The following is a 19501-nucleotide window of genomic DNA, read 5'->3' as shown; positions in this document are numbered from 1 at the left end:
TTTTCAAAATACCTCTGTCCACATTAGAACGGATATTTGGGCGAATCTCCTCCTACTGGGCATGCGCAGGACACACAGAAAACAAGCGAAGAGGAAACGGAAACAACAGGGATTCTGCAGATGCTGGAAATTCAAGCAACACACATCAAAGTTGCTGGTGAACGCAGCAGGCCAGGCAGCATCTGTAGGAAGAGGTGCAGTCGACGAAGAGGAAACAGTATACTTGGCGCGCGTTTGTCCAGTTACAGACTTGAAAAACTTCAAAGGAAATTGCCAAATGAAAGACTTGGTGTGCGTTTGTCTAGAAACATTTCCTACGGCCATAGTCTCTTCACCGATGAAAGGGACGACAGCTACAACTAAATGCAATAAAGCTTGTTACTGGGCAAGAGTGAAATTTGCTGTTACCTCATTTGTTTGCCTTTACTTTTGCCAGGTCTTTGCATATTATTTTGCTGTATTTAACACATGCAATAAAACGAGTTACTGGGCAAAAGTGACAATTGCACCTACTGAATGTTTGCACAAGTAATACATTTATAATGTTATACGAGCGTGGCGGTGGACGAACCCAAGTGCAGAACACGGGTGCGGGGACAGAGTCAGAAGGCGTTATCGCCGAAGCGAGCCTGGAATTGGTTTCCAACAGAGTCTTTACACAAAGTCTTGGGTTTGGAGAGAATCCAGGAGCGATGCTAGACTTAGAACTAACAGTCCTAAGGACCATGAAACGAAGTTACTCACACCAGAGTTGACCAACGAACTGACAGCTTCTTGTTGTGATCACAGGGTCTTTATCCTACATTTTCTGATGGAAAGCAGGTGTGTGTAGTTAGTGGAACCTGGGAATGACTGGAAATTAAAGGAGGGGATTGAGGCCCAATTCCTGAGGTAAATAGTACGGCAGGGGATTGCCAGAAGGGACCATGACAAATAAAGCACCCTGTTAAATGTATAAAACATGTCTGTACCAGTGTTATCTTGTATTTCCATACAATCATTAGGCTGTTACACATCTATTGTGAGATATTGCTGTTGTGGTGTTGGAGGTTGTGTTTAAGAAAACAATGAAATGCCGCACTGCCGCCACCATTTGTTCCGGCACGTCATGACAGCGTTTTTAAAATTAGCTGGTTACCCCGTACACACTACAACGGCCAACCAGCATTTTCAGATTTAAGCTCCGTTTTCGGGGGAGGAAAACACCATTTCAGTGTGGACGGGGGGTCAAAACGAAGAGAAAAAGCTTCTGTTACAGATTTATCCGGTCTAGTGTGGATGTAGCCTGAGACTGCGTGTGTCCTTTGTTTCACGGAATCCTGGTTAAACCATTCCGTACCGGATGCAGCAATCCAGATCGATGGGTTTACTATACACCGCCAGGATAGATCTATAGAGTCTCTCAAAAGCAGAGGTGAAGGAGTATGCCTCATGATCAACTCTTCTTGGTGCACAAATATATCAGTACTGTCCCAATCCTGCTCACCAGGCCTGGAATATACAGCAGTAAAGTGTTGTCCTTTTTACCTACCACAGGAGTTCTCTGGGGTCATTCTGGTAGCCATTTATAGTTCACCTCAGGCCAATGTCAAACAGGCTTTAGATGATTCAAGCAATGGGATCAACATGCACAAAACAGCGCACCCTAACGCCTTCACCATCATTTTGAGAGATTTTAACAAGGCCAGCCTGAAAAAAAAAATCACTAAGCAATTACCATCAACAGATCACTTACAATACCAGAGGAAACAACACACTGGACCATTGCTACACCACCATCAAGAATGCCTACCATGCTATTCCACGCCCTCACTTCAGGAAGTCTGATCACCTGGCTGTACTTCTAATCCCTGAGTATAGGCAGAGACAGAAGACTGCAGCACCAGTAGTGAGGACCAAGAAAGTTTGGACAAGGCAAGTACAGGAGCGCCTATAGGACTGCTTTGAAGCAGTGGACTGGACTGCATTCAGGGATTCATCTTTGAATCTGGATGAGTATGCTGCAGTTGTTACTGACTTCATTAAAACCTGTGTGGATGAGTGTGTGCCTATAAAGATTTACAGTACATTCCCAAACCAAAAGTCGTAGATGAACCAGGAGATACGTCGTCTGCTGGCATTCAGGTCTGGCAACCCAGGCCTGTACCAGAAAACCAGGCATGATTTGCGGAGGGCTATTTCAAGGGCGAAGAGAAAACTTAGAGAGAGGTTGGAGGTAATATCAGATGCATGGCAACTCTGGCAGGGTCTGCAAGACATTAATTCCTACAAAGCAAAACCCAATAGTATGAATGGCAGCGAAGCTTCACTACCAGATGAACTCAACGCCTTCTATACATACTTTGAAAGGGAGAACACAACTACATCTGTGAAGATCCCTGCTGCACCTGATGACCCTGTGATCTCTGTCTCAGAGGCTGATGTTAGACTGTCTATAAAGAGAGTGCACCCTCGCAAGGCAGTAAGTCCCGATGGAGTAACCGGTAAGGCTCTAAAAACCTGTGCCAACCAACCAGCGGGAGTATTCAAGGACATTTTCAAACTCTCACCGCTACGGGCAGAAGTTCCCACTTGCTTCAAAAAGGAAACAATTATGGACAGTGCCTAAGAATAATAATGTGGGCTGCCTTAATGACTATCGCCCGGTAGCACTCACACTGACAGTGCTGAAATGCTTTGAGGGACTGGTCAAGACTAGACTGAACTCCTGCCTCAGCAAGGACCTGGACCCATTACCGCAATAGGTCAACGGCAGATGCAATCTCAATGGCTCTCCACATGGCTTTAGACCACCTGGACAACACAAACACCTATGTCAGAATGCTGTTCATCGACTACGGTTCAGCGTTTAATACCATCATTCCCACAATCCTGATTGAGAAGTTGCAGAACCTGGGTCTCTGTACCTCCCTCTGCAATTGGATACTCGACTTCCTAACCGGAAGACCAGAGTCTGTGCGGATTGGTGATAACATATCCATCTTGCAGACGATCAACACTGGCGCACCTCAGCGGTGTGTGCTTAGCCCACTGCTCTATTCTGTATATACATGACTGTGTGGCTAGGCATAGCTCAAATACAATCTACAAATTTGCTGATGGTATAACCATTGTTGGTAGAATCTCAGGTGGTGACGCGAGGGCGTACAGGAGTGAGATATGCCAACTAGTGGAGTGGTGCCGCAGCAACAACCTGGCACTCAACATCAATAAGACGGAAAGAGCTGATTGTGGACTTCAGGAAGGGTAAGACGAAGGTGCACATAACAATCCTCATAGAGGTATCTGAAGTGGAGAGAGTGAACAGCTTCAAGTTCCTTGGTGTCAAGATCTCTGAGGACCTAACCTGGTCCCAACATAGTGATGTAGTCATAAAGAAGGCAAGACAGCAGCTATACTTTATTAGGAGTTTGAAGAGATTTGGCATGTCAACAAATACACTCAAAAACTTCTACAGTTGTACCGTGGAGAGCATTCTGACAGGCTGCATCACTGTCTGGTATGGAGGGGCTACTGCACAGGACCGATAGAAGCTGCAGAAGGTTGTAAATCTAGTCAGCTCCAGCTTGGATACAAGCCTACAAAGTACCCAGGACATCTTTAGGGAGTGGTGTCCATTATTAAGGAACTCCAGCACCCAGGGCATGACCTTTTCTCACTGTTACCATCAGGTAGATACAGAAGCCTGAGGGCACACACTCAGCGATTCAGGAACAGCTTCTTCCCCTCTGACATCCGATTCCAAAATGGACATTGAAGCTTTGGACACTACCCCACTTTTTTTTTTAAAAAAGAAAAATATACAGTATTTCTGTTTTTGCACATTTTTATAAATTTATTTTTTTTCTTAACCCATCAACAAAGTGGAGATTTATACAGTGCAAAACAAACGTGTCCAATATATAATTCATAACAATAAGAAAAAAGCACCCAAAATAAAAACATATAAAAGTAGTGTCCTCCCTATCCTCCCACTATAAAACCCTAGGCCAACCATTTCTATGTATAAAAGAAAAGTTAATCAGAGCATTCAACTCCACAGAGCTGTAAATATATATAAAAAAGAAAATATAATGCCAACTACCAAAATTATAATGTAACAAACAAAAAACCGTACTTACAGGAAAAAAAGCTAAAAGTAAGGGATTGTAGTACCAAAAAAAGGATAAACTTAATCTAAAGAGTTATAAAAGTATTCAAGAAAAGGTTCCCACACCTTATGAAACTTAATGTCCAAATTAAGAAGTGAATAATGAATCTTTTCAAGGTCTGAGCAGCACATAATATCACTAAGCCATTGAGCATGAGTGGGTGGGGCAGCATCTCTCCATCTAATAAGAACTAACCGTCTAGTCAAGAGAGAGGCAAAAGATAATGTTCGACATTTAGTCGGACTCAAGTGCATATCTACTTCACCCAAGGTGCCAAAAACAGCAATCAGAGGGTTAGATTCCAAGTGGCAATTAAGAATATGGGATAGAGTTGAAAAAGCTTCTCTCCAAAATTTCTCTAGACTAGGACAAGCCCAGTACATATGGATAAGAGAAGCCTCACCTCTTTACACTTATCACAAACAGGACTAATGTCAGGGTAAAACCACGATAATTTAGTTTTAGACATATGAGTCCTGTGTACAACCTTAAACTGCAAAAGGCAGTGGCGAGCACATAAAATTAGAATTGCCTGGGAGCATGATTTAAATATTTCCTTATCTGATGCGGTTTGGGATTCAATTCTTAAGTCAGTTAACTCAACCTCTTTATGCACATTTTTAAAAAATCTATTCAACATATGTAATTGATTTACTTGTTTATTTATTATATTTTATTTATTTTTTTCTCTCTCTCTGCTACATTATGTATTGCATTGAACTGCTGCTGCTAAGTTAACAAATTTCACGTCACATGCCAGTGATAATAAACCTGATTCTGAGAGTCTATGTACATCCCTTAAGAATCAACAACTTAGTAGGCACAGAGGTTGACAAATAGGAGTGAATTGAGGAGAAATTTTTAAACAGAGTGTTGCAAAGATTTAGACTCCTCCATTTCAGTTATAGCTATGGAGTACACTTGAAGCTGATTGACAGTTTTGTTTGGGGGGGATAAGAAAATAGGGTAAATCTGGCGAGAAAATGAACTTGAGGCACACAAACAAGAGAAAACACACAAAATGCTGGAGGAACTCAGCAGGGCAGGCAGCATCTATGGAAAAAGAGTGCAGTCGATGCTTCTGGCCGAGACCCTTCATCAGGAGTGGAGGAAAAAAAGATGAGGGGTCAGAGTAAGAAGGTGGGGGGAGGGATGAAGAAACACAAGGTAATAGGTGAAACAGGGCAGAAGTAAAGAGCTGGGAAGTTGATTTGTGAAAGAGATACAGGGCCAGAGGAGGAGGAATCTGATACGAGAGGACAGAAGACCATGGAAGAAAGAAAGGTGGGGAGGGGGGGAATGAGCACCAAAGGGAGGTGATAGGCAGGTAAGGAGATAAAGTGGGTGGGGGGGGGGAGAATCAGGAATGGTGAAGGAGAGGGGGGAGGGTATTACCCGATGTTCATGCCATCAGGTTATACAAGGTATTGCTCCTCCAACCTGAGTGTGGCCTCATCGTGACAGTAGAGGAGGCCATGGACTGACAGGTTGGAATGGGAACGGGAAATGGAATTAAAATGGGTGGCCACTGGGAGATCCCACTTTTTCTAGCAGATGAAGCATAGGTGCTCAGCGAAGCAGTCTCCCAATCAATATCGGGTCTCACCGACATACAGGAGGCCACACCTGGAGCATCGGACACAGTATGTGATCTCAACAGACTCACAGGTGAAGCGTTGCCTACCTGGAAGAACTGCTTGGGGCCCTGAATGGTAGTGATGGAGAAGGTGTAGGGCAGGTGTAGCACTTGTTCTGCTTGCAAGAAGAAGTGTCAGGAGAGTGAACAGGAAAGATGTGCTTGGTGGTGGGATCCTGTTAGAAAAGGCAGGAATTACAGAGAATTATGTGCTGGACGCAGAGGCTAGTGGGGTGGTAGGTGTGGAGAAGAGGTACCTTAACCCTAGTGGAGTGGTGGGAGGATGAGGTGAGGGCAGACGTGTGTTAAATGGAAGAGGTGCGGTTGGGGGCAGCGTTGATGGTGAAGGAAGGGAAGCCCCTTTCTTTAAAGGGAGAACTAAGGACATCTCCATAGTTCTGAAATGTAAAGCCTCAACTTGAGAGCAGATGCAGCAAAGACAGAAAAATTGAAAGAAGGGTACGGCATTTTACAAGTAACAGTGTGTGAAGAGGTATAGTCCAGGTAGCTGTAAGAGTCAGTGGGTTTATAATAGACACGAATCTCTCATTAACTTATCGAACAATGGAGCAAGCAATCTACATCCATTTCTATTTATCTTCTCAATATGACAAATTTCTGTGAACAGACTTGGGAGAAGTTGGTAAATTAGGGGTACTAACGGATCCAGATTATCAAAATAAAATCATAAGTAATGCAGATGAATAAGTCAAAACAGTGTGAATCACTCTTCCAGCAAAGCAATAGGCAGCAATGTTTTGCATTTAAAATTACAAATTACAAATCTGCAATACTACTGTGATTTCCAAATAAAGACAGCAATTGAAATAAATTGATTTCACCCTTCAAAGAGTCAGCAGATGGAAATTCCTAAACTTCAACAAGCAATCTGAATTTCTCATTGAGCTTCTTCAATACTTCACTTTAACTGTCAAGATGTTGAAAAAAAATCAAAAGATTTCTATTTTGAAGTTTAAAAGTACAGTAAATATGTTTTAAAGATTTTTTTTAAATGGAACAAGGAGATTGGTCATAAGTATTGTTTAAAAGAGCTTCAAGAAGACATGAATAATAAACTCCTGCTTAGAGGTTAGCAAACATTTACTGAAGTTTTCTATCTAAAATAATTGATAATTGGTTGAGAAATATAGATGAGATAAAGAGAGTGTTCTGTCATGGGTTCTGTGGCAACTAATGTTCTCCAAAGAGTTGTTCTGAGGTCTTGACTTTTAATCATATATTCTTAATCTGATTACATAACTCTCTTTTTGTGGAAAAAAAAGGAAGTTCACAGACAGAAATCAGTTTGCAAGACAGCAATCTTTAGTGAAAAGCGACAAAGAGCATCGGGAACAGAGGAGATAACAGAATTTTTTTTAATATTGGACGACTAACAGCTGTTGCACATACACAAAATTACCAGTTTGCTGATAAGTACAAAAAGTAATCAAAAAGGCAAAAGATGGTCTTGATCTCCACGTGCATGAAATTTAGAAGAGTGTAAATAAAGCTTCATTTGCACAGAATCTTGTAGACAACTGGAACAGTTCACTTGCCTTCAGACAACAATCCAAGGTAAAGATTGGGGGAGAGGAACACTACGGGAGAAGAGAAATCAAGCAAATTCACTGAAATTTGCTAAGGTCTTAAAAGGGTCAAGGTCAAGCTGCATTTCTTCAGTTTGTAATTCTTTGAGTTTAGAAGATTAGGATGACCCAATGAAGGTGTTCATTCTCATGTACAGGATGTAAACACAGACGCAAAGAAAAAAGCATTTAGAGTTAGGCTATTTAGACCAAATGAAGTAGCATATTGTATCACTCAACAGTGAGTAGAAAATGAAAAACACTCAAAAAAGGTGGTGTTTAGGAATCACCTAAGAATTCCAAGGCCAACATCAATGGACTTTGGTGGGCATATATAATTTTTCCTATGCACAAAGAACTCAGATTTTATTTACATATGATCTCACTAATTATTAAACACTCAAAAATGAAACAAATTAATTAATTCCATCATGAAACAAAATTTGTTGTAATTCAATCTTAATGGAAACCAAGAAAACAAAAAGATAAATGCTTTGACTGATCTTTTGAAGATGACTAATTTAAATACAAACTTTAGGGGGAAATGAAAAAAGGAATTAAAGGCAAAAATAGCATTTGGAAAAGATTTTATGAGTAATAGAAAAGAAAACTTTCGAGTTCCTTCTTCAGGCAATTATCCAAGAAAAAAAAAATACCACTTGGAAAAACAGAGTAAAAATAAATACAAGTCAGCATGGATGTTTTAAAAGCAAATCATGCTTAACAAGCTTTCAGTTTTTTTTTTCAAAATAATAAAGGGATGAATGAAAGTTGATGCATATGGACTATTAAAAGACTGTTGATTAAGAACCACAATGAACATGGGCAAAATTAAAGCTTATTGGATTAAAGGAGAAAAAGATTCTCTGAAGAGGAAACTGATTCAGAGATTAGTTGTGAACAGTCATTTTCCAGACTAAACAAAATGTGCAATGGTGTACCACAGGATGGTGCTGAAATCACTGAACTCTTGAACACATACTGCATAACGTTAAAGGCTGAAGAAAACTTGGAGATAAGGTAAAGAGTAAAGATGACAGCAACAGACTTCAGGGGGACAAGCATGGTGGTAAAATAGGCAGATGAAATTTAATAAAATGAAGTATGAAGTGATTTAATTTGATAATAAGGATGATGAGAAGCAGTATAACCTAGAACACAGAAGCAGAGAAACCTGGATATCTGTGGATATCCTTGAAGATGGAAGTACCTATTGAACAAACTTAAAATGTACAGGATGATGTGGTAACATTAATTTTAAAACAGGCTTGGAACGTACCAGATGGCTAAATCTAGCAACAAAATTTGGAAAGGACATCAATGTCTTAAAGAGGATGCAGAGAAATTTACATTGCCAGGAATGAAATTCATCTGTAATGTGGAGAAATGAGAAACTTGTGTTTCTCATTAGACAGCAGACAGCTAAGTGGAGATCTGGTATGAACTGCTTTGATAGAAATTTTTAAAAAGGCAACTATTTCTCCAGGCAAATGGCTGAATAATCAGAGGAGGAATGCAAAATGAATGGTAGGGCCCTCGGGTATTGAGGAATAGAAGGACTTGTACAAGTCCAAGGATTCCTGAAGGTGGCAGCATGGATAGATAAGGTGGTGAAAATATGATACATCATTACAAAAAGATTGGCTAAACACTGTACAATTTTGGCCACTACATTATGCAAAGGTTATGATTGCACTAGATAGGTTGCAGAAGACATTCACTTAATGCTGCCTGGGTTAGAATGTTTCAAATATGAGGAGAATGGATTGGCTGGTTTGTATTCCTTTGAGTGAAGTAGAGGTGTAATTGAGGGAAACAAAATTATGAGGGGCACAGACAGAACAGATGGCAGGAAACTTTTTTCATTAATGGAAGTGTCAAAAACAAGAGGGCAGATTTAGGGTAACAGGGAAGAGGTTTAAGCAGGAATCTGAGGAAGAATTGTTTTTCCACCCAAAGGGAAGTTGGAACCTGAAATACACTGAGTAGGAGGTGAAAGTGGGTAATCTCACATTCAGGAGTGAATCAGCTAACAATTTCAATTAACTACAGATCAAGTATTGGTAAACAGGATTAGGGTAGGTAGGTGATTGATTGTCAGTGTGAACAGAGTGGGCCAAAGGACATCCTTCGAAAGATTCAAGTAATTGGCAAAATAATCCAAGACAATGAGGGGGAAAAGGTCTTAAATTGTAGAACTGGAATGCTTAGCTTGAAGCAGTGTTAGAAGCAGTTTAAAAATTACTTTCAAAAGAGAATTTGATAAATATTTTAGGCAGGAGAACTTGCAAGGCCCTTTGAAAAGAGGAGAGGAGTAAAATTAGATAACTTTTTGAAAAAGCCAATGCAGGAAGATGGTTACGAGATCTCTACAGTTGCAAGAAAAAGTTTGTAAACCCTTTGCAATTACGTAGTTTTTTGCATTACTCATAAAATGTTGCCTAATCTTCATCTAAGTTACTATAATAGACAAACATAATCTGCCTAAATTAATAACACAAATAATAGTTTTTCTTGTCAAAACGGAATACACCATTTAAACAAAAAGGGTTCAAAAAGTATGTGAACCTCTGGGGTAATGCCTTCCACAAAAGCTATTTGAAGTCAGAAGTCAATGAATGCTGAAGGAGATGAAAAAGAACGCAAGTGTAACAGTAAAAGACCTGCAGAAATCTCCAGAACTTGCTAAAGTCTCTGCTCACGTGTCCACAATATGAAAAACACTGAACACAAAAGGTGTTCATGGAAAGACACCACAGAAGAAAACTATTGCTCTCCAAAAAAAAACATTGTTGCACATCTCAAGTTTGCAAAAGACCAGCTGGATGTTCCACAATGCTTCTAGGACAATATTCTGCAGACAGATGAGACAAAGGTTCAACTTTTTAGCAGAAATGCACACTGCTATGTTCGGAGGAAAAAGGGCACTGCACACCAACACCAAAACCTCATTCTAACTGTGAAGCATGGTGGAAGCACAGTTTGGGGCTGCTTTGCTGCCTCAGGGCCTGGACAGCTTGCAATTAGACCATAAGACAAAGGAGCAGGTCAGCCATTCGGCCCATCGAGTCTGCACCACCATTTTATCATGAGCTGATCCATTCTCCCATTTAGTCCCACTCCCCCACCTTCTCACCATAACCTTTGATGCCCTGGCTACTCAGATACCTATCAACCTCTGCCTTAAATACACCCAATGACTTGGCCTCTACTGCCGTCCGTGGCAACAAATTCCATAGATTCACCACCCTCTGGCTAGAAAAATTTCTTCGCATTTCTGTTCTGAATGGGCGCCCTTCAATCCTTAAGTCATGCCCTCTTGTACTAGACTCCCCCAACATGGGAAACAACTTTGCCACATCCACTCTGTCCATGCCTTTCAACATTCGAAATGTTTCTACGAGGTCTCCCCTCAGTTCTTCTAACTCCAAGGAATACAGTCCAAGAGCAGACAAACGTTCCCCATGTGTTAACCCTCTCATTCCCAGAATCATTCTAGTGAATCTTCTCTGTTCCCTCTCCAACATCAGCACATCCTTTCTTAAATAAGGAGACCAAAGCTGCCCACAGTACTCCAAGTGAGGTCTCACCAGCGCCTTATAGAGCCTCAACATCACATCCCTGCTCCTATACTCTATTCCTCTAGAAATTAATGCCAACATTGCATTCGCCTTCTTCACCAATTGTTGAGGTAACAATGAATTCAAAATTGTATCAAGGCATTTTACAAGAGAACGTCATCATAGCCGTATGTCACCTGAAGCTTAACAAATATTGGATGATGCAACAAGACAATGATCTGAAACACAAGAGTAAATCAACAACAGAATGGTTTAAAAAGAGGAAAATTCATGTTTTGGGATGGCCAAGTCAGAGTCCAGACTTTAACCCAATTGAGATGATGTGGCAGGACCTGCAGAGGGCTATTCATGCAAGGTTTCTGAGAAATATTGATGAACTGAAACAGTTTTGTATGGAGGCATGGTCTTAAATTCCTCCTCACCATTGTGCAAGTATGATCAGCAGCTACAGGAAATGCTTGATGGAGGTTATTGTTACTAAATGAGGTTCTACCAGTTATTAAATACAAGTGCTCACATACTTTTTCTGGCCTGGGCTGTGAATGATGAAACAATGTGTTCAATAGAGACATGACAAGTACAATTGTTTGTGTGTTATTAGCTTAGGCAGATTGTGTTAGTCTATTATTGTGACTGAGATGAAGATCAGACCACATTTTATAATTAATGCAGAAAACTAGGTAATTGCAAAGGGTTCACAAACTTTTTCTTGCAACTGTACATCTGTGGTATCTATGTCTCAGTTGTGCTAATTTTAGCCATAACAGTAAAATCTATTTTGTAGAATGCTACTGTGAATATCCTTTAATTTCAGCATATCTAATGTGCATAAAAGGAATCATAAAGTATTAAAGCAATACTATCATTTTCTGACTCACTCATATTCCCATGAGCAAAAATTGAATTCAAATTTAACTTAATTTCTATGAAAGAATAACCTGAATTCAAGCTTACTATTGCTTGCAAAAAATATTGAATGGTTATTTGTACGGCTTGAAAGTATAGTGTGTAAATGTTGTACTTGGCCCAATTTTTTTATTGCTAGGATCAAACAGACATTAAAACTTCTCTTAAACCAATTGTTTAAATGGAATTACTATTGGTTTTTAAACACATTAGTTGATCCACTGAAATGATCCCTGAAGTCACATAATGTTCACTATCTCCTGATTAAATGCAATATGCTGTTAATATTAAAAGGTCCATTCACTCAAAGTATCAAATACACAACCCAAAGTCAATATATCAAACTAAAAATGTGGTTTATTGTTTCCTTTAAACAATATCAGCAGTTTCTTGAGGAGAGGATCTGGATGTGAAGATGAACTGTTTGCACCATAGCACTATAGTCTTTAACAAATATGACTGTTAGCTCTATTTCCTTTAATTATGCTTTTGTAATTAGCAACATTATATATCAAGTCTAACAACATTGTTATCAGTTTAGAATACAGTGGCATGCAAAAGTTTGGGCACCCTTGGGGCAAAATATCTGTTACTGTGAATAGCTAAGGGAGTAAAAAGATGACCTGATTTCCAAAAGGCATAAAGTTAAAGAAGACATATTTCCTTAATATTTCAAGCAAGATTACTTTTTTATTTCCATCTTTTACAGTTTCAAAATAACAAAAAAGGAAAAGGGCCCGAAGCAAAAGTTTGGGCACCATGCATGGTCAGTACTTAGTAACATCCCCTTTGGCAAGTATCACAGCTTGTAGACGCTTTATGTAGCCAGCTAAGAGTCTTACAATTCTTGTTTGGGGGATTTTCGCCCATTCTTCTTTGCAAAAGGCTTCCAGTTCTGTGAGATTCTTGGGCCGTCTTGCATGCACTGCTCTTTTGAGGTCTATCCACAGATTTTCGATGATGTTTAGGTCGGAGGACTGTGAGGGCCATGGCAAAACCTTCAGCTTGCACCTCTTGAGGTAGCCCATTGTGGATTTTGAGGCATGTTTCAGATCATTATCCTGTTGTAGAAGCCATCCTCTTTTCATCCTCAGCTTTTTTTTTTACAGATTGTGTGATGTTTGCTTCCAGAATTTGCTGGTATTTAACTGAATTCATTCTTCCCTCTACTAGTGAAATGTTCTCCGTGCCACTGGCTACAACACAAGCCCAAAGCATGATTGATCCACCCCCCGTGCTTAACAGTTGGAGAGGTGTTCTTTTCATGAAATTCTGCACCCTTTTTTCTCCAAACATACCTTTGCTCATTGTGGCCAAAAAGTTCTATTTTAACTTCATCAGTCCACAGGACTTATTTCCAAAATGCATCTGGCTTGTTTAGATGTTCCTTTGCAAACTTCTGACGCTGAATTTTGTGGTGAGGACGCAGGAAAAGTTTTCTTCTGATGACTCTTCCATGAAGGTCATATTTGTGCAGGTGTTGCTGCACAGTAGAACAGTGCATCACCACTCCAGAGTCTGCTAAATCTTCCTGAAGGTCTTTTGCAGTCAAACAGGTGTTTTGATTAGTCTTTCTAGCAATCCTACGAGCAGTTCTCTCAGAAAGTTTTCTTGGTCTTCCAGACCTCAACTTGACCTCCACTGTTCCTGTTAACTACCCTTTCTTAATTACATTACGAACTGAGGAAACGGCTACCTGAAAATGCTCTGCTATCTTCTCAGAGCCTTCTCCTGCCTTGTGGGCATCGTTTATTTTAATTTTCAGAGTGCTTGGCAGCTGCTCTGAGGAGCCCATGACTACTCATTGTTGGGACAAGGTTTGAGGAGTCAGGGTATTTATAAAGCTTTGAAATTTGCATCACCTGCCCTTTCCTAACGATGACTGTGAACAAGCCATAGCCCTAACAAGCTTATTAAGGTCTGAAACCTTGGTAAAAGTTATCTGAGAGCTCAAATCTCTTGGGGTGCCCAAACTTTTGCATGGTGCTCCTTTCCTTTTTTTCCACCCTAAAATTGTACAAAACAAATACACTAACCTTGCTTAAAATGTTGAAAAGAATGTTTCATCTTTAACTTTATGACTTTTGGAGATCAGTTCATCTTCTACTCACTTAACTATTCACAGTAACAGAAATTTTGACCGGGGTGCCCAGACTTTTGCATACCACTGTATATCAGTGTTATACATGACAGACAATAACTTGTAGAACAAAATCTTTTCTGCAGCACAAGTTTTTTCGAAAACAAGTTAAACATAACTTGTACATAAAGAGTAATAACCTTTAACACATTCAATCACTTGCAAATAATCTATAGAAGATAATAATCTTAGAAATATCAATGTTATTTCATCATGAAACAAGTACTTAACATTACAAACTAATGGTGCTGTACACAGTTCTGGAGTACTGTGGGTGGAGAGTTAAAGAAAGCTATTAAACAATGATTGTGTATACATAATCACAAAAATTGCAAAACTGCCAAGCTGCTTCATTAAATACCCAAACATTGCCAAACTCACAAAGTAAACAAAGGAACTATGTAGGACTTAAAAATTTTAGAAAAGGTGGCATTACACATTGCAACACAACCAAACAATATATTGTATCAACAGCACTAAAGTTACATTTAATTTTCTTGAACACCCTGATCATATCGTGTCTGGCAATTGCATAAATCATAATTTATGCTGCATTGCTGTTAAAGTTACCGGAAATTAACATTCATAAGACATCAAACAATCCTTGTGAGAACTTCACGATCACCACAAAATGTTTTTTTTTACTATTCTGATTCATCTTGATGTCCACTTTATGAAGTTGTGATTTTTGTGAAAATGCATCTTATTTTAAAAAATCTGACAAGTGATTATTTGTACTCTTAATATGATAATGTCAAATATATCATTGTACAACTAAGCAAACTTTATGATATATGTCATTCAAGTCTTCGTTAACTATTTCATTAGAAGGGATCTTCAGTCACATTGTCGAGATTTAAAGGAAAACCTTAAACCTCTATTTGTATTTTAAAATGGAAATTTAAAAAAATTTCAAATACATACTGTGTGATTGAATTTTGCACACTCTTCTCATTTAAAGTCATCCCTGGGGGTGGGTCATTTTGCAATGCCATTAGTTCTTTCTGTAATCTTTTCTAATAAAAAAATAGGATGGAATAGTTAGAAACACAATCATTCTCTACATAAACATTGTGTTCCACTGAATTAACTTATCAACAAATCTACAAATTATAAGGATATTGAGAAGTAGGAGCAGGAATAGGCCACCTGGCTCGTGGAGCATATGTATCCAGTTTCCTATAGAGTAGATTTTGGTTAACTGGGCTGCATCAAGACCAGTACATTGTGGCCTAATTAGCTGAAGTTTCATGGCAATAGTAAAAAAGGTGTAAAAAGCCAAACTACCATTTAACTGAGTAACAAATTATGTATTTAAATGAAATACAGAACAAATTAGAACACTACCAATATTACCATAGTACTATAGCTGCATTAGTTCCTTATAGTTATCGACGGAAAAATTAACCCAGTGTACATGGCCACGTTCTTTTGATTTGACTATAAATGCATCACACACACATCAAGTGAAGATTGTGGACTGCATTCATACAATGCTATCGATAACTGAATCGCCAAATCCTCGTTTCATTGTAACATTCAAGATGATTGCCGATACCTTCAAATTCTTCGTCGTTCCTAACTTGCTGAGTAGTGAAGTCATTTCATTTTCACTCCCAGCGGTTTCTGGCATCTGTAAGCCTGGTGTCCCAAATGAATGAAGGGAATCCCAACAATTTTCTCAATTAGTTTTTGTTAAGAGTTCTCCCGATTAACTGATAGCCCAATTAACCGGAATCCACTGTATTTCCAATTTTCTTTTAATAAACAGTAGAAATAACATGTAAATACTGATTAAGGGTCTTGGCCATAAACGTCCATTGTACTCTGTTCTATAGATGCTGCCTGGCCTGATGAGTTCCTCCAGTATTTTGCCCATGTGTGTATAATAAAAGCCAAGATAGTTACTGAACTTACGAACCTAACTCCAAATTGTCAAACTTGTGCTTAATATACCTGAATCACAGCATGCAAAGGAACAAATTTACAGCAACGGATTCAATTGGAGCACCCAATATCTATAATTTTCAATCGAGAATTAAAAAAAGATCTTTTTCTAGACTGACAAAAAAGTTTTACCACTGAGGATGAACACCAAAGAAACGCAAGTTCACACCTGTCGTATCCAATATTACTTGATCATTCCTATTAAAAAGCCGAGTATCAGGAAAAACTAGATGTTTGCTGAAGTTTGCCTATGTAAGCCCTCTCTCGATTCCAGGTTACCTCCGAAGGGAAGATCTGACAAAACTAAGGTAATGAAAGCCTGTCGACTGCCGGCGTGGCGACGAGTTGCTGCTCCCGCAGGGCCTCGGTCGCTGCGGCCGACTGACACCTGTAACCTTCAGACGAGCGGCCAGGCATCACCTAGCCGGACAGCGAATCCAGACGAGGGTAAGGGATGGAGCCCACCTCTGACGGGGATCACAGTCGCCCAACTCCCCGTTTACCACTAGCCTTACTGTTACGAGTCCGGCAGCTACGAAGCGGCGGGACCAATCGGGGTCCGCCGGCTTATGCGAAACAACACCGAATACACGGACAACATGTCCAAAAACACGGCGGGCCAGTCCCGCCGGCCGTTGCTACCCGGTCTCCCTCGAGGCACAAGGGGAGGATTTGGTACAGGCACACCTACACGCCAGCCCCCCCTACTTTGCCTCAATCACAAGAAGAAAATCAACCACTCGCTCTGGGAGAAGAGGGTAACCTCCCCGCAGCGCCTTCCCGTCGCCAACACACTCACCTGCATTGACGCCATGATGGAAACCCCCTGCGCCAGAGACCACATTCAGCGGAGGAGACGTCATTGCGTCATCCCGCACGCATCCGAGCCGGGAAGGGGACGTGAACGCGCGAACTGTCTGGAGCGCGCACGAGAGACAATTGCACCATCGTCGGCAACAGGTCCCCCGTTCAACCGCGTCAGGAGTCCTTCACCGTTTTTTATGCCATAAATCCCTTTGGCAGTCCGGTGAATCCTTCTCAGGATAAAGTATTTAAATATATAAAATAAAATACAAAACAATTACAAAAGAAACCAATTATACTAAAATAAAATTATCAAAATATTAAAAAACAAATTTGTGACGGTAATATGCGTGCTTATTTATTACAAGACTATTAATTTAAAACATAGGCAAGTTAAAATTAAATTTTATTTTTTTAAAGACATATCAGTGTGAAGTTAGCAGGCCAGGCAGCATCTCTAGGAAGAGGTACAGTCGACGTTTCAGGCCGAGACCGCCTGAAACGTCGACTGTACCTCTTCCTAGAGATGCTGCCTGGCCTGCTGCATTCACCAGCAACTTTGATGTGTGTTCCATTAAACTGAGGTGGTCTTTGACAAAGCAACACACGTCATGTTGAACATGACATTTGATTTTTGTTTTAATGTTGATTTTTTGCTTTAACTCAACTTTAATGTTGACTTTTTGTTTTCAAGTGTTGAAAATCCTCATTCGCAAATACATGTTTTTGCAAATGGAATTAAAGCTTCTATGGCTCGTTTTCCAAGGCGACGATAGGCTTCTCTCAAGGAACGCCATATTTCTCCAAGGCTTTTTAAGTTAAACTCCAATTGTAGTGTTTTTGTCCCAAGGTCAACCTTCAATACAGTTTATATCCGAAAGAAATTGATGCAGAGCAATGGTTCAACTTTAATGCCACCAAGATGAAAAAACTATTGAATGAGTTCTGAAGCATTTCCAGGTGTTTGTAGATGTCTCTCTTCAAAGAAGTTGCTGCCTGTTATGTTGATGGCGTTTCAGGCAGCAATGAAGGTCTCCATCTCTGTCCCACATCCCAGGTGTGGTTCAGGGTCCTCATTTCTGCCCCTAAAGCGTGGCACCGAATTGTCTTTGGTCTCCTGAGTTTCTTCTGCCCTTCAGGTGTCCAATGAAATGCAGTCTTGATGATGGAGTTGGCCTTTCCTCTCATCATGTGCCTAATCCATCTCCGATGTTTCTTCATGATGATTGTGGCCATGCCCTCTTGATGACACTGAAGGAGCAGGGCGTGGATGGAGATCTTCCTTGGCCAGAAAATACAGAGGATCTTCCGGAGGCTCCTGCTGTGGAATGATGACAGCTTGGCAAGCTCGTTCTCTCATGAACCGGCATTCTGACCGTAGGAGAGTGTGGTACAACTTCACCTTGGTGTGGTTGCTGCAGTTGATTGATTCCAATAGGTTGCTCATTGATCTGAAGACGTTTCTAGCTTTGCTGTGTCTGCGCTGGATGTCGTCCTTGGCCCCACCTTCCTGCCGAATGATGCTGCCCAGTTAGGTAAATCTGCCAGTGCTGGGTGAGTCGACACCATATACCTTGACGGGAAGAGGAAACTCTACACTGAAGGTCGTGGTCTCAGTGTTTCTCTGACTGACTCTGAGTCCAACTGTCCACCAAAAGTACACGAGCACTGCATTTTCTCTTTCATGTGCTGGTGTGTATGTGATAGTAATGTGAGGTCATCCACAAAGTCGAGGTCTTCTAAAGTAGAGAATAGAGTCCACCTAACGCCTCTCAGTATATCTGTCATTATTTGCTTCATGACCCAGTCTAACACCAGCGTAAATAATATCTCCGACATCACACAGCCTTGCCTGACTCCTCTCTTGACTTCAAAGAGCATATTGCAGTCCCCAAATGTGCAGGTGCAATTAGTATAGAAACTCTGGATAAGCTGGACAATTTTGGAAGCGATCCCATATGATCTGAGAATTCTTCAAAGAAATTGACATTGAATTTTGTATTTCAACAGTGCAGGTGAAATTAGCGGAGAAACTCTGGATAAGCTGGATAGTTTTGGAAGGGAGCCCGAATGATCTGAGAATTCTTCAAAGATGTTGACTTTGAATTTTGTATCTCAGATCCATCTTCCTCAATTTTTGAAAGTTTGCAAAGATGTCGGCCTCTACTCGCTTCTTCCATTTCAACAGCTTAGAAAAGAAAGCTTGTATTCTTTCAGTAGCATCAATGATGGTGACTTCAGGACCTTGAATTGAACGATTCATTTCATTCATATGGTTAATAATATTCCAGGTTAGCCAACATGTGGATACAATCCTTCTTATCAAACTGTTCCAAGAGTGGGTTTTCTTTTTCTTTCAGAAAAAAAGTGAGACTTCTGTCCTTAGTTCAAAGAAGTGCCTCAAGACTTGTCCTCTTGAAAGCCAAAGAACTGCTGTGTGGTAGAGAAGCATTTCATATTCTGCACCCATTTCTTGACAAAGTCTTTTAAAAATGCAATTATTCAGAGACCTGCTTCTAATAAATTGATGACTTTTACGGCTGTTGACAAAATTTCTTTCAGAGTTGTTGGAGCTTTGTTGTCAGTATGTCTATATAAAAAACAATGGGTGATGATGACGCGAGGAATTCCTTTTTCACTGAAGCAGCAAAGTCAGATGAGCCCATAAGATATAGGGACAGAATTAGGCCATTCAGCCCATCAAGTCTTCTCTGTCATTCCATCATGGCTGATCCCGGATCCCTCTCAAC

At 40.2% G+C, this 19501-nt stretch overlaps 1 protein-coding gene across 1 annotated transcript in view; it reads right to left on the bottom strand.

The window, feature by feature from the left end:
* ube2wb (ubiquitin conjugating enzyme E2 Wb) overlaps positions 1-16814 on the bottom strand; it is a 75126-nt gene extending 58312 nt beyond the window's left edge. Inside the window, exons 1-2 of the mRNA XM_072253642.1 lie at positions 16747-16814; positions 14925-15016 (exon numbers count right to left, since the gene is read on the bottom strand). Coding sequence (XP_072109743.1) covers positions 14925-15016; positions 16747-16791 — 137 coding nt within the window. The 5' untranslated portion in view covers positions 16792-16814. The remainder of the gene's footprint in view (positions 1-14924; positions 15017-16746) is intronic.
* Positions 16815-19501: the final 2687 nt, after the last annotated feature.

Source organism: Mobula birostris, chromosome 1 (assembly GCF_030028105.1).
Source record: "Mobula birostris isolate sMobBir1 chromosome 1, sMobBir1.hap1, whole genome shotgun sequence".
Taxonomy (NCBI): Eukaryota; Metazoa; Chordata; class Chondrichthyes; order Myliobatiformes; family Myliobatidae; genus Mobula; species Mobula birostris.
This window is presented reverse-complemented; position numbering and strand designations above follow the sequence as displayed.